Source organism: Ursus arctos, unplaced genomic scaffold (assembly GCF_023065955.2).
Source record: "Ursus arctos isolate Adak ecotype North America unplaced genomic scaffold, UrsArc2.0 scaffold_6, whole genome shotgun sequence".
Taxonomy (NCBI): domain Eukaryota; kingdom Metazoa; phylum Chordata; class Mammalia; order Carnivora; family Ursidae; genus Ursus; species Ursus arctos.
In genome coordinates, this window is record NW_026623078.1 from 34911724 (window position 1) to 34925751 (window position 14028).

Sequence of the window (14028 nt, forward strand, 5' to 3'; positions counted from 1 at the left end):
TGACTTGAGCTGAAACCAAGAGTTGGAGGCTGAACCAACTGAGCCACCCAGGTGCCCCTGGGAGATTAAGGTGTATATCTCCCCAAGAGTTAAGTCAGAGAAGTTGTAGGCAGTGATATCTGGGTGCTAGGCTGCAAAAGAAAGAAAAAGGAGTATGACTGTCTCAGGAGTGGAATTACGGAGCCCTTAGGAACTGAGGTAAAGACCCCAAGACTATTAGCTCTGCAGAAGAATGTGTTTAAGAGTTGAGTACTTGTTGGGGTGCCTGGGTGGCTCAGTTGTTAAGCGTCCGCCTTCGGCTCAGGTCATGATCCCAGGGTCCTGGGATTGAGCCCCACACCAGGCTCCCTGCTCGGTGGGAAGCCTGCTTCTCCTTCTCCCACTCCCCCTGCTGGTGTTCCCTCTCTCGTGTGTGTGTGTGTGTGTGTGTGTGTGTGTGTGTGTGTGTGTGTGTCTCTGTCCAATAAATAAATAAATAAAATCTTAAAAAAAAAAAAAGAGTTGAGTACTTGTGAGGAGAAACCAAAAGAGGGCGCCATCATAAGTATTTTCTCAGTGTGGAGTTCTTTCCATAATCAACTTCATGTCATGTATTTTTTTTTAATGGATGTGAGCTTTAAATATGTGAAACACAGGTAATCATTAGGTCCTAAAAATGAGTGAGTTGAGACGATGGTGACTATAACCTTCTCTCTATATAAGAGAAGGCACGACAGAAAGGAACAGCCCTGAAGTGGCCTGGCCTGGCAGGTCTTCATCATTTAGCAGCGGCCTCACGAGACAACACTCGGGAGAAACGTTCTGTTTCTGTTTCACCCAATTAATTGTGCTGAAGAAACACTTGCCGTCTATGCTGGGTAGTCTCATGTAGCCCCGGGGCTGCCAAAGTATTAATGCCATTAACTGAGGCGCCTCAAACGGAGCCAAATGCTCCACCCAGTTAGGCAATGGGCCTCTCTCCGTCGCTGATGCTGGGGCCTGTGGGAGTGCTCGTTCACGCAGACCAAACGTGCCCCACCAAGGCAAGACATTTGAAAAGGTACCTGCTGGGATATTCCCCTTTGAATCCCCAGGGCTTCCCTCCTCAATTCTATTCCCCGGGTGTCTCCAGACTGTCTTCAGGTCTTTCACAAAAGAAAATCACGAATGCAAATACAAACTGTAAGTTAGAACACAATTTTAAAAGTGCCACCGTAAATTTGAGCACCTGAAAATTAAAAGTTCCTCAGTTGCCCCTTGATACCGACCCATGGTAACTCTCTCTGTGAGCTGATGCAGAGAACAGCAGGCACATGGCCCTTGCCCTGGAGCCCATCAGAGAGAAACTTTACACACACACACACACACACACACACACGCACACACACATCTGTAGTCAGTGTGTCTCTGTCACAATTCAGTAGTCCTAGTAGCAGTAAAGAAGCAAAATCAATGTAAGACGCTTTACCAAGAGTCCCACCTACAGGCAGGCGGACAAACCAGCTAGAAATTATTTTTTCATGTTTCTTCCCAAAAGCCTCTATTTGATTTTGAATTTATTCTGTGTTAACATTTTCTTGTTATTTTCTCATGCTGGGTTTTTTGTAAGCTACAACAAAGCAAGAATGTGATGAGTCTACCAAAGACACCAGAGAAACCGTTTGGGGGTTAGAAGAAGACATGGGGCTAGTTCCCAAAATGTTCTAATCTCCAGGGAGCCACTAGGCCTATTCCCGATAGGCTTCAGAATAAGCGCATCAGCGAAGACTCTTAAGGCTGCCTGATTTTACCATTCCTGTAGAATTGTATCTCAAGGGAAGTTTCTTCCCGTCGAACTTCATAGAGTTTACGTACCAAGATCTCTCCTGTGAGACCCCATGACCACTGCTAACTAAAATGGTTTCCTATTAATGCTTTTAATAGTAATCTATATTTGACAAGCCGTGAAATATTGTTTTGATCTGCCCTTGTTTAGGTGTTCACATTTACAGTTACTCTGTGAAGGCTCATTTCAGAGCACCAGCCAGTCCTAACGCATTACCCAGGAACAATGAGTGTGTAATAATTTAGTCTTAAACCTGGACAGCTCGCTATTGAGTAAGACTTCTTTTAGCTGCATCTTATGGAGGAAAAAACCAAGTTAAATAGCACATCCAGGTCACCAACACAGGCTTGACACCATCGGCCACGCCAGTGCATTTTCCAGAAGGTATTCTGTGAATAGCCTGCATTAGCCTCACAAGGGAAGCTTATCAAAAGTAAATATTCCTTGGTCTTAGGAAAGAACCACAGAATCAGGATTTTGGGGGTATGGTTACCAGACCTCTGTGCGTTTTTATCAAGCACCTCAGTGATTGTTAACCTACACTGTGCACAGTCCAACAGCCTCCTGATGCCGCAGGAGAGTTACAGTGCACAAAATGGGGGGGGGGGTTGCTGGCTGGGGTGCGCCTGGCTCTGATGTTTCGGCTCTAACCACTAAGTAACCACAGGGTTTCAAAGACTACCCAGGTGACCTCAGCATGTTCAAGAGGAGGCCAGAAAAGGGCTTTCTATTTTCTGTGGCCAAGTGGACATGAACTTTGCACTGTTCACAAGTCTCCAAAGAGAATTTGTCTAATGAAAGAAAAACAAGCAGGTTGGGGGCGGGGAGGGGGAATAAAATGAGAAAATGAATTTGGCGATTTGATTGGCTAGAGTCGAAAAGCTTACTGCAGGACTCAGCCTACTGCTGATCAAAAAATGGGGCAGGGAAAAGACTAGAACTTGCCCCCATCTTCCCATATTTTCCTTAGGCTTCGATGGATGCTGCTATCCAGTGATTAATTGCAGCATCCCTGGCTGCATAAATGCTTAGCAGCAACTTCCTCTAAAAAACAAAAACTCCTCAGTCGGGGTTAACTGCTTCTTCTAAGACAGTGCATCCAAAAAATTCACAGCTGAAATTTCAGCTAACCACATCTCCCAGCTAACCACATTCTATAGAAAATTCTAAGAGCCGTGCAGATGAGTACTGAATGGCAACAGTGCTCAAGGCTAGAAGTAGTGTTCGTTTGAGAAGAACACTCTCGAATCAGTAGCCCATTGTTCCGCCAGGTTTGTGTGTCGGTGATTCTAAAATGGATATATTTTTCTTCCCCAGTCTCAGGAGGCCCAGGTGCTGAAGCAATTGGCAGAGAAGAGGGAACACGAGCGAGAAGTCCTTCAGAAGGCTTTGGAGGAGAACAACAACTTCAGCAAAATGGCGGAGGAAAAGCTGATCCTGAAAATGGAACAAATTAAAGAAAACCGTGAGGCTAATCTAGCTGCTATTATTGAACGTCTGCAGGAAAAGGTAATCCCGACAAACTTCTGGGCGTAAGCATGCATTCATAGGCACACAGCTGGGTGAGCTCGCAAATGCCCGGGCACCAGAGACTTAGTCAAAACTTGCTTCAAGTGCAGAGACAGCCAACCCCTCAGGCAGGTTCTCCCATTGTAGCATTGACTTCGTGGGCACCGCACCATGGTAAAGGAGTAGGAATCCAACATTAAAGCTAGAACTGTGTCAGATTTTTTAGCAGTGAATGGATTCAGGGAGGCTGATCCATGCTTTTCAAGTATAGAAACGACTTCTGTACAAACTTGAAGATCTAATCTAATAGAAAAAATATTAAATTGGAAATATGAAATATACCATACAAATATATAATATTGATAAGTAACAATAATATATAATAAAATAATACATTCAATATTTACTTCACTATTTAATTAAAATGTAATGCTAAATATATAACTAATTTGGAAAAATACATTTGTCACAAAAGGACAGAATATCTATAAAAAAACGGGATGCCCATACTTTCCACGTAGGAAAATCCACATGGAAAACCAGGGTATAATAACGTTCCATGAAACCAAAGCAAAGGGGAGCTAGTAAGGGATGTTCATTTCCCAAAGTTCTGATATCCTGATGCCTTTCTTCTCACCAACCCTTCAATCAGGATGAGCAGTGCTGGAGATACTCTGGAAAATGTTCTCTCTTTCCCTTTTGTGAGTTCTATTGCTATCTATCCACCACCCCCACCCAGAAAACTTTCCTTGGAAAATGTATAGCTGTGAATAGTGTAGCTTTGTCCATCTCCAGAAATTGGATGAAGCATTGAGAAATATGATCTTTGAGAAACAATGCCTCAGTCCTTTTCTGAGCAGTTGCCCCCTGCACCAGTACTGAGTGCTATGACATGTCGGCACTGGAGAGAGAAGTAGGACTGTCCCTGTCATCAGAGCATTAAGAGTCTAGACAAGATGAGCCTCCTGTTTTCTGGGTATTTCTTAGGAAGCCTCGTGTCCTCTATTAGAATTGGCCCATCTCATCTAAGGATCAGGCAACCCTATTCTGATGTTCTCATCTATTCTGATGCCTCTGTTTTCGCTCCCATTCTCTGATTACAAATATCAGGCCAGAACCAAAGGAGATTAGGCGTAAACCCTGAAAACATATACATTTAATTCCATGGAGATTTTGGTGGGCATCTGTGCTCTTGAGGAATTTTTGAAAGCACTGCTGTGTCAGAGCCCCTGCTGGGCTCTGACACAGCAGCAGGACACTGAGGCTCTCTGAGGTGTGTAGAGAAAGTTCTAGGTGACCTGGACAGGAACGGAGAGCCACTGAATGCCTTGGTCAGAACCTTAAAGTTAAAATTTAATTTACTTATATAATCTTGTTAAATTTAATTTACTTATATAAGCTAGTGTTTCCACACTCTCAGAACAATGTCATTGTGCTTCACCTAAGTGTATCGGGTCAGAATTTGAAGGTAGCACTTTGACCCTCTGCATGTTGCACATGGTGGTACCATAGCAAGCACTTTGCTGAGATGCCAGAGAGGAAAGTTCCATTGGGTAAATTTTATACCCCTCACCTTGAACCATTCAGTCTTCCTCCATTTGCCTTCAGTTCCCATGTTTATGCACAACCAAGGAGATTCTTGCTGAATTGTGCTGGTACCATGGACAGCAGAAGACCACCATGTATTCTGTTCTGGATAATTATGACTCAACCATCTCAAATCCCAGGACCAAAAAAAAAAAAAAAAAAAAAAAATCAAGTGGAGTTGCTAGGAATGGGGCATGCTGGTCATATTCCAGGATTTTCCATTAGACCTTAGTATCCAGTGCAAGATTTGTATCATCGACAACCAGGACCATGACTGTTTTTGAAATTAGACATATACAAATATAGAGCATGTCCCTCTTGATTTCAATTATAAAATGGTACATGAAATTTGCATGTTTTAACTAGTATTTCCCGAAGTGTTGGATTTTAGTAGGCAATTTCTTTTTCTCTGTGTGTTTCTCTTCACTCACTCCTTGCCCAGCACGTTTTTGCACTCTTCCGCATTCTCACCCAGATTTGGTCTCCACCTCATTTCAGACACACATGCATACAGGCATTGCAGTTTGTCCTGGAAATAATCAACCTGTGGACAGCTTAACATTCCAGACATCAAACTGCAGAATCTCCAGAGGTAGGACCCAGGCATGTATATATTTTTTTAAATTCTCCAGATGACTCCAATATTCAGCCAGGTTTGAGAACTAGGGGTTTATAGCCTATTCTGATTTAAATCTCAGCTGACAGTATTCTATCCCATGCTGAATAATACAGCACAGATCATTTTTAAGACCACATTTCCCCTGGTATTTCATAGCCACAGAGACACTTTTCAAATCTAATGAAATCTTTGGCCAGTGTTAGTCAAGATCTATTATCTTCTCCATAAAGTGGAGAGATTCCTTAGGGAATACCAAATTTACTTCCTTTTGATGTATTTTAAATATGTTTTCTTTTTCCTAAAATAAGACAAAGTTTTTTATTATTACTAATATCTAGCCTTTTGTTTGAATGAAATTACTGCAATGAGATTAAAATTAAAAAGACAATCAATAATAATAGTAATGCTGAGAATGCATGAAACTGCTAACACATACATAAGCTATTCTGGAATCTGATGCATCAAAGATGATTTCCACTGAAAATGAGCCCTATTAATGAGTTTGTCATTCAATGAGTATTTATGGAGTACTGACTACGTGCTTAGAAACCTGGAAGGGGATGTAATATCAAAGAGCATGTACTAACCATCTCTTTCCCCATGCAGACAATATAAAACCCAGCAATAAATAATCTAGCAGCAAAAATTAGAGAATAAGTCAACATGTCATATGGACCAATGTAGATAGTAAATACAAAAGCACTGGAAAAATGTTAGTAAAAATAAATCCACATCAAGGCTAACACACTAAATTCCCACCATCTTGACAGGCTTCACTGACCTTATCAATTGCCCCAGGAGACTTGAATACAATTCCACGTGAGCTTTTGCCAGCACTCCGCCCCCCGCCCCACTCCTGCACCCCTCAAGTAAGAGAACGGAGTGTCTGAGCAGAGCATGTCTTCCTGTGGTGTCCTTGGTTTTTTTGGTGTCATTCACTGATAAATTCTCACAAACTTCTTGGAGACCCAGCCATGTTAGACTCAAAGTCTTTAGCCAAAACTGAAAGCCTAAAGCCAAAGCCATCTCAATTACACTTTAGAATCTCCTGAGGTTCTCTTTGTAATTGTCTGAGAAGGGACCCAAAGATCAGTATTACTTGTAAAATTTGCTAGTAGGTGCTAATATTTAGCAGGAGATGAGAACTACCGAACTAGAGACTTCTTAAATATGCTTTGTTATGTTGTCATAAATTATATTTAAATATTTTTTTAATCTTTGTTCCATAAAACTGTTCTTTTTTCCTTCAGAAAAGAATGTTACACTTTTTTTTCAACTTCTGTTTTCATAACACCTCATCTCAACACTCCAGCTTATTATACAGAAAGGAATCAAATGTGGAGACAGGTGTGGAAGAAGGAATGCCTCTGCCACAAAGAGCTACTAGGCTGCTCTGTTTATGTCACTCAAATTGAAATTACACATACCCAACAGTCTTCAAATTGAGTGACATAAATAGTCATACCCAGGACTCAAAAGTGTAGTCTGTGGATTATGATTGACACTCTGGTGAAGTTTAAAATGTTCTTATTCTTGGAATAGAATAATAGAAAGAGACACAGAGACAGAGACAGAAACAGAGACAGGAGACAGAAAGAAAGCACCTGTTCCTGCCACACAGAAAGGATTAAAGAGACACTTTCTTCCTCCCCTAACGTGTCCTTCCTCCCCTAATGCTCGACAGTTTCCTGCAGAAAATTTCACCGCCTGCCCCGTCAGGCCCATGAGTAGCAACAGCTCTCTCATCAGACCCGAACAGGGTCTGTAGTGGGTAATTTTGAAATATCAGTTCAAGCAGGTATAATCATTTTAACAGTAATACATGCATTCATTAAACACATAACTTTAACATCAAATATTTAAATGTACAGCCAATTACTAATCTTTTGATGTAGGCCAGCACCTTATGAGAAATGGATCAGTTAATAGGGGTCCCATGTCCCTTTTTTCACCCATTTCCACCTATATGCTATTAGCCATGTTTTACAGTTTCAATGTCTTTAAAATTGGGTGAGGACTAAAGATGTATGCAGAATAATATGGATATATAGGATCTTTATAACTCTTCTTTTTTACAATTTCCCCTCGCTTTTATAGTTGATCCAATATCTGACCATAATTTCCTTTCTCAAGTATTTCCAAAGCTTTCCCTCCACCCTCACAATTTTCTATTACCGCAATATTTAATTGAATCATACAATTAAATTCTCAACTAGCTAGCTGAACAGGCTGGAAATATCACTGACTGCAAGCAAGCATGTAACTCAACCAGTGAGAGGAAAAATATGTGGAAATAATAGGGCAGAGCCTCCCAGCCTCACAAGAAACCCAACAAGTAGGGGATACCAGGATGATGGAGGGGTTGGAGAATGTTGGTTAACCTAGCAGGTCAACTGAGAGGACTTCTACTGAACCTTGTTACACTCTCCACTTAATTCAAATGATGTCACATCCTCTTGCTTTTAATAGCACAACCCTACCATTCACTAGCCCCTGCCAAGACTGCCCAGATCGTTATATTGTGACAGAGACCAAAGGATCTTCCCACGGTGTTCAGGAGTGAGAGAAGCAAAAAACGCAGGCGACCTTGACAGCTAATTTACCTAGCCAACCACAAAGGACAGTACTTAGGAAATAAGAGACGAAGTTTTAGTATAATTGATAATTTCACCTCTAACAATATAGAAAAGTTGAAGTGAAAACACTGTAGCCATTATTTCAGTGACAACCGCATCACATCACATGATATAGCTCAAAATAATAAAAGTAGTTTGAGGGAATGAGATTCTGTGATTCTTTTCCTAAAGGATGATTTTGATGTTATGTAACTCTTTAGATCAAGATTTCAGCCATTATTCGTTTGCATCTATTGTCAACTTTTATTCTTCTCATCTGACTTTGTTTTTCTTTGGGGGGCGTCATTCTGATTCATGAGCGCCATTTATGTAACTATTTACTATTGAACATGTCTGATGAATGAACAATGAAAGGAAAAGAGGAGTAAAACTAGCCGTTACCGATTGGTCCCTGTAGGGCAGCCATTTTGCGTGTACTATTGCGTGTAATCCAAACTACAACCCTGAAAAGAGATGCTGTTATTGTCCCCATTTCACATCGAAGGAACTTTGTCCTTAGAGAGATTACTCCATTTGGTCAAGATCACAAAACTACATAGACCACATGTCTAGATTTGAGCCCATGTCTTTTTGAGTCCCAGCTTCTATACTAAGCTAAAGCTGCAGTCCTTTGTCAGTCATCAAACACTGCTCAGTAAGCAGGCTCGGCAGCACCATTGGAAGGTTATTCTCCAGTGACCACTGTCATCTTGACATGTATGAAAACATGCCTTCCTGACACTCACAGCTCACTCCTGGCCCCTCTTCTGTTTTGCAAGCGCATGGCCATTTGTCAAAAGAATGCTTGATGATATTGATTGACCTCATTTTGCTCTTAAATAGACTCACGTAACAGAATTCATAGATGGAACTGATACTCTAGGTCATCTAATTCAAATCCCTGGTTTGTATTTGATACCTAGTGAGGCAAAGTGGCATTAAAAGGTAAAGAAAAAAAAGGAAGACTTCATATTTCTTGGCTTCCAGCACAGAAGTCTCTCTAATCATATTTTCTTAAGGAATCGGAATTTTCCCTAATTGTTCCTTTCCTACATGCGTGCGTATCAAAGGGAATAGTTGCATACAATGCTAAAAGATGATTTGTTACACTTCCCTTATACTGACGGGGGGAAGGAGGGAAGTGCAGGGAACTTTGTAAACGCAGATCTGTTTCAGTCTGTCTCTCCAAGTGTCCAACAGCACCTGACAGATAATAGAAGCTCAATAGTGAGATGCATCTTATCAAAGAATAGCCTAGACTTTTTGGTGAGCTTTCTCAGAGCATCACAACTACCTTAGTAACTTCTAACAATCGCAGTCTCTTAATTAAAAAAAAAAAAAGAATATGTTGAAAAACTCCCTCATGTCTGCCCTGTGATTCTCCCACATTCTGATAGAAAGTCAAATTACAATTTCATGGCTATATATTTGGTGTTTTGAATACAAAGTTTTCAAATAATATATTTACTAAAATACCTGAAAATAAATAATATTTTTCCTAGAAACTCAGAACTTATTTAATTTCCCTTTTTTAACGTTAACTCAAGCTCACAGATCTCTTCGTTCTTTCCCGTAGCAAAACCCATTTCCTTACGACTAATTTTGAGTTTCGTAAGAAGTGTGCTCCAGGGTAGCCCAAAAATACCAATTATAATGCTCCCTGTTATAAATTTGAATTTGTATCAATCCTTAGGCTTGGGTCTCTGCTATTTTGCTCTAATATACCGATGGTCTGGGCTTTTTCTCCATTTTTGTCAGAGCTCAACTCTCACTAATTAGTTTCTTTCTGCGTGAGAAGGATTTTGCAGCATCTTTTTCCTCATAATGGTGGGACAGAAAGAAGGAGGAGCCAGTTGTATCCCTGCTCCTTCCTCTGTGATGTTTCTAAATGGGTCAGACGTGATTTCCCTATATATGCCTTTTTCCCCTTCTCATCGTGGCTTTTAAACATACACAAAAAGCTCATTTAAACCAATTAAATAAAAGTGCCCTTCAACTCTCTAGAGTCAACTTCCTGCTTACTCCGATTCTATCTTTGAGGGAAGTGTAAGACGTTATATGCTTTTTCCTCCCAACACATACATTTGAAAAGTCACGTTTTTCCATGTAACTATTTTCCGCTGACAGTGGGTTGTATAGCAGTGGTTAACAGACTGGGCTACAGAGGCGCGCTCCCTGGTGGGTTTCAGCTCTGCCGCTTGCTAGTTCTGTGATCTGGGGCAAGTGACTTAGGCTTTCTGTGCCTCAGTTTCTTCATCTGTTAAATGGGAACCAGAATAACACCTCTACCATGGGATCATTGTGAGGAGGAAGGGAACTTAATAGGTAAAAATCTGTATTTATGCAGAACTGATTACATATTAAGTGCCTAATAAATGCTCAGTATTATAAAGAACATGGTAAGCAGAGACTCATTAAGATTAATAGAGTTTAATGATAAGATTTACTTTATAGCTGGTCATGGTCTTTGTCCCTAAACTAAGGGAAGCCATAGAGCCAGAAGAAATTTCTGGAGCTACAGGGGGAAAAATAGCAATATAAATAATATTCCAAGTAGAAAAAGAAATAATACTAATAATCATTAGCATTTTAAAATTTCAATTCAACAAGCAATTATTTAGTACCTATGATATGCAAGACAAGGGGTTTATAGTCATTCAGTACAGAACCGTGTATTGAAAAATACCCGATCCACCTTTCCTTTCCGTTCCCCCCACTGAAAGTTCAGTTCCCAAACCAGACTTAGTCCCTCAGTTCCTCCTGTGTAAATAAACATCCCCCAATCATAGGCCTAATGCAGAACACTTGCTGTGCACAGCGAGTGTAACAAAAGAGAAAATACAGCGCTGGCCCTTGGTGAGCTTATATGTAAACATCTACTTAATATAGAAGACAAGAACAGAAATGGCCATAGTGGAAGTTAAAATAAAACGGCTGCTACATATAAGCAAAAATGTATGCAGGTGTTCAAACGGAAAGGAAGACTAATTTTATTTTGTGATCTGAAAATCTTCGTGGAGGAAGACATAACTGCTGTAGGCTTTGAAGAGTAGATTTATGATCCTGACCAAACAGAGACAGAAGACTGGGAATGTCAAGCATTAAAAATTGCATGAAAAGACAACTCCTTTATATAAAAAACAACAAGTTTGTGCGTATAGGAGAAGAGTGGAGGGTAAGGCTGGGAAGGTCATTTGGACTCAAGTTTTGAAAGGCCCCGACCAACAGCGTAAGCATTTAGGAAGCATACAAAAAGTCTCCTTCCTGCAACTAATCCTCTCAAAGTATCCACCGGCAATGATAAAGCCCTTCAAATATTCAGGAAGAGGGGGAAAAAAAACAACCATTAAAAATGATAAGGTAAACAACAATGTGAGGTTTTATTGCTATTTTCTGGATTTAGACGGTAGTTGTCATATTCAAAATTCTCTTAATCAGATGACCTTTCGATCATGGTTTTGATCAAATATAGCGTGAAGGTGTTGTTAGTGTCCGTAAGTCTTGGGAGATCCTCCGTGACACTTCCTGGGTCTCCTGTGGTCGTTTCTTGTGAAACGAGAAAAATGCCTAAACATAGACACCGAGCAACTGGGTGACTTCCAGTGAGACGCGTATTGTGTAAGGAGTAGGCAGGCCTTCCTGGTTCTCTGTGGAGCAGACAGCGGGCCCTGTGACGTTCCTTCTCCCTTTGGTGTTTTCCAGGAGAGGCATGCTGCCGAGGTGCGCAGGAACAAGGAACTCCAGGTTGAACTTTCTGGCTGAAGCGATGGAGGGTATGGCACGCCCCACCATTAGTAAATCCCCCTGCCTATATTATAATGGATCATGCGATATCAGTATGGGAAATGTATGACATGGTTTAAAAAGAACTCATTATAAAAAACAAAAAAACAGAATCAAAAATTAAAAAAAAATTCAATGCGGTCTCTTTGCAGAATGTTTTGCTTGATGTTTAAAAAATACCTTGGATCTTATTTTGTAAATACTTACATTTTTGTTAAAAAATACAAGTATTGCATTATGCAAGTTATTTCATAATCTTACATGTCCTGTAACAGGCTTTTGATGTTGTGTCTTTCCACTCAAATGAATTTGCTAGGTCTGTTCTTTTTGAAGCCCTCATGTTGAACTCCATTCCCTGCCCTTTTCATTCCAACAGAAAAATGAGGTCAGTAGACAGTCCATGGTGCTAGAAACCCACCATTGCCTAATGACCTAGACGGCTTTGTAATCTCTGAACTTGACTAAGACCATACCTAGGTTACAGGTATTATGACTCCACGCAAACCTCCACATTTGTTCACTCATAATCTACTAACTGCCTAGAAACTACAAAACCAGGCTAAGGAAAAACAACAAAACCCACCAATCATAGCATTTACTTCTGCTTCTACTGGATTATGTGCTACAAATGTGCTTTGGCTTTAGAAAGGGATGGAAGAGAAGACAGATCTGAGAGCAGTCTGGGTAGAAGCAAAAAGTTGAATCTTAAAACTGCTGAACACAGATCCAAATTCAAATGGTTCAAGCAGCCATGCAATCGCTCTTCATGAAGTGGGCTTAATTCTCTAGTTTAAGTTCTTTTGATGGAATGAATTACTTAATGTGTCAGGTGGCTTATTTGTGGATGCCATGATTGATGATGTTCATTTTAAGCTCTTACCTATAGTACAAGTACATGATGCTACTGAATATTTTTCCACTTGGAAACTGTGAGCTGGTTGTCGCATTAAAACACACATACGAACAAGATCAAAAACACTGCGGACTTTCACTCAAGCTGGTCTTTCTTCCCCAGTGTGAGGCAATCCTGCCTACTAAAATAAAAAGAAATTTACTCCATCTGTGAGGGCTGATACAGCTAAGGGGGCTAGGCAGGGCAATTGTGCCAACCAAGAATCACCAGACACCCACCATAAGTACCTATCGCAGTTTTGAAGTCGTTTCTCCCCCAAATCCCAACTCCTGAAGGTTGCTGCCTGCATATTTACTCTTCATTAGTGCTATTTTCCTGTATGTCATTGTGAGCAAGCTGTGATTAATAAAGAATTGGAGTTCTGTGAACTAATAAAGGTTCGGTCTGGTCTCTTGCCCCTTCACGTATCTGACCCTGGAGTTCAGATTTTGAAAGGGTGGCCATTGGATTAGACAACCTGCTAAGCAAAGAGACAATAATTAGAGTTTGAAGGAAACCAGTGGCCTGCTGATTCCCTTCCCTTCTGAAGCAGCAGGCGGCGTCTCTGTTCTCTCTCTCTCTGACAGGCCGGCACAGCAGGAGAGGTCTTCAATCTGTTCCCCTTAAAAAAAACATTCAGGCCTGAAGGAGGTAACCATAGGCTCAGACGGATCATTCTGACAAAGAGACCCCCCTCTCAAAGCGCTTGGGAGGTTCCTGGCACACCTCACGCTCTCCCACGTGGCCCCAGACCACCCTCGCCAGCCTGTGAGCTGTGATTTCCCTGCCATGCTGCTGCGTTTTGCACTGCCAAGAAGCACACGGCACACATGGACACGGCAGGGTCCTGTCAGGGACCCAGATGCATGAACAGGACCAAAGGAACCACATCCAGGTTTAGCAGGAAATCATAAATAATCGAAACCACACAGACTTCTGAATAAGTAAACTGGGCTATCGTCCATAGGAGCACTAACAAGCCAAGTTTGGGGGTGAGGCCACCGAGCCTCTATTTGAATATCCTTTATTTGTAGGAATCTAACGCTGTAGCCGTCAATACACATGCTTACAAACATGGGCTCCATTCTCTTCCTTTGGGAAGTCAATCGGAGCTTCTGATTAGCATAAAATAATCTGTATTTTCTTACTGATTTTGATAGAACTTAGTTGGTAATTTTTTTATATAACATTATTTGAAGGGCTCCCATTGGGTCAGACC

At 41.0% G+C, this 14028-nt stretch overlaps 1 protein-coding gene across 1 annotated transcript in view; it reads left to right on the top strand.

Annotated features, from left to right (window-relative positions):
• Window positions 1–13188, top strand: part of STMN2 (stathmin 2) — a 49971-nt gene extending 36783 nt beyond the window's left edge. The window contains exons 4-5 of the mRNA XM_026495847.4: window positions 3122–3313; window positions 11837–13188. Of these exons, the coding sequence (XP_026351632.1) occupies window positions 3122–3313; window positions 11837–11896 (252 nt within the window). The 3' untranslated portion in view covers window positions 11897–13188. The remainder of the gene's footprint in view (window positions 1–3121; window positions 3314–11836) is intronic.
• Window positions 13189–14028: the final 840 nt, after the last annotated feature.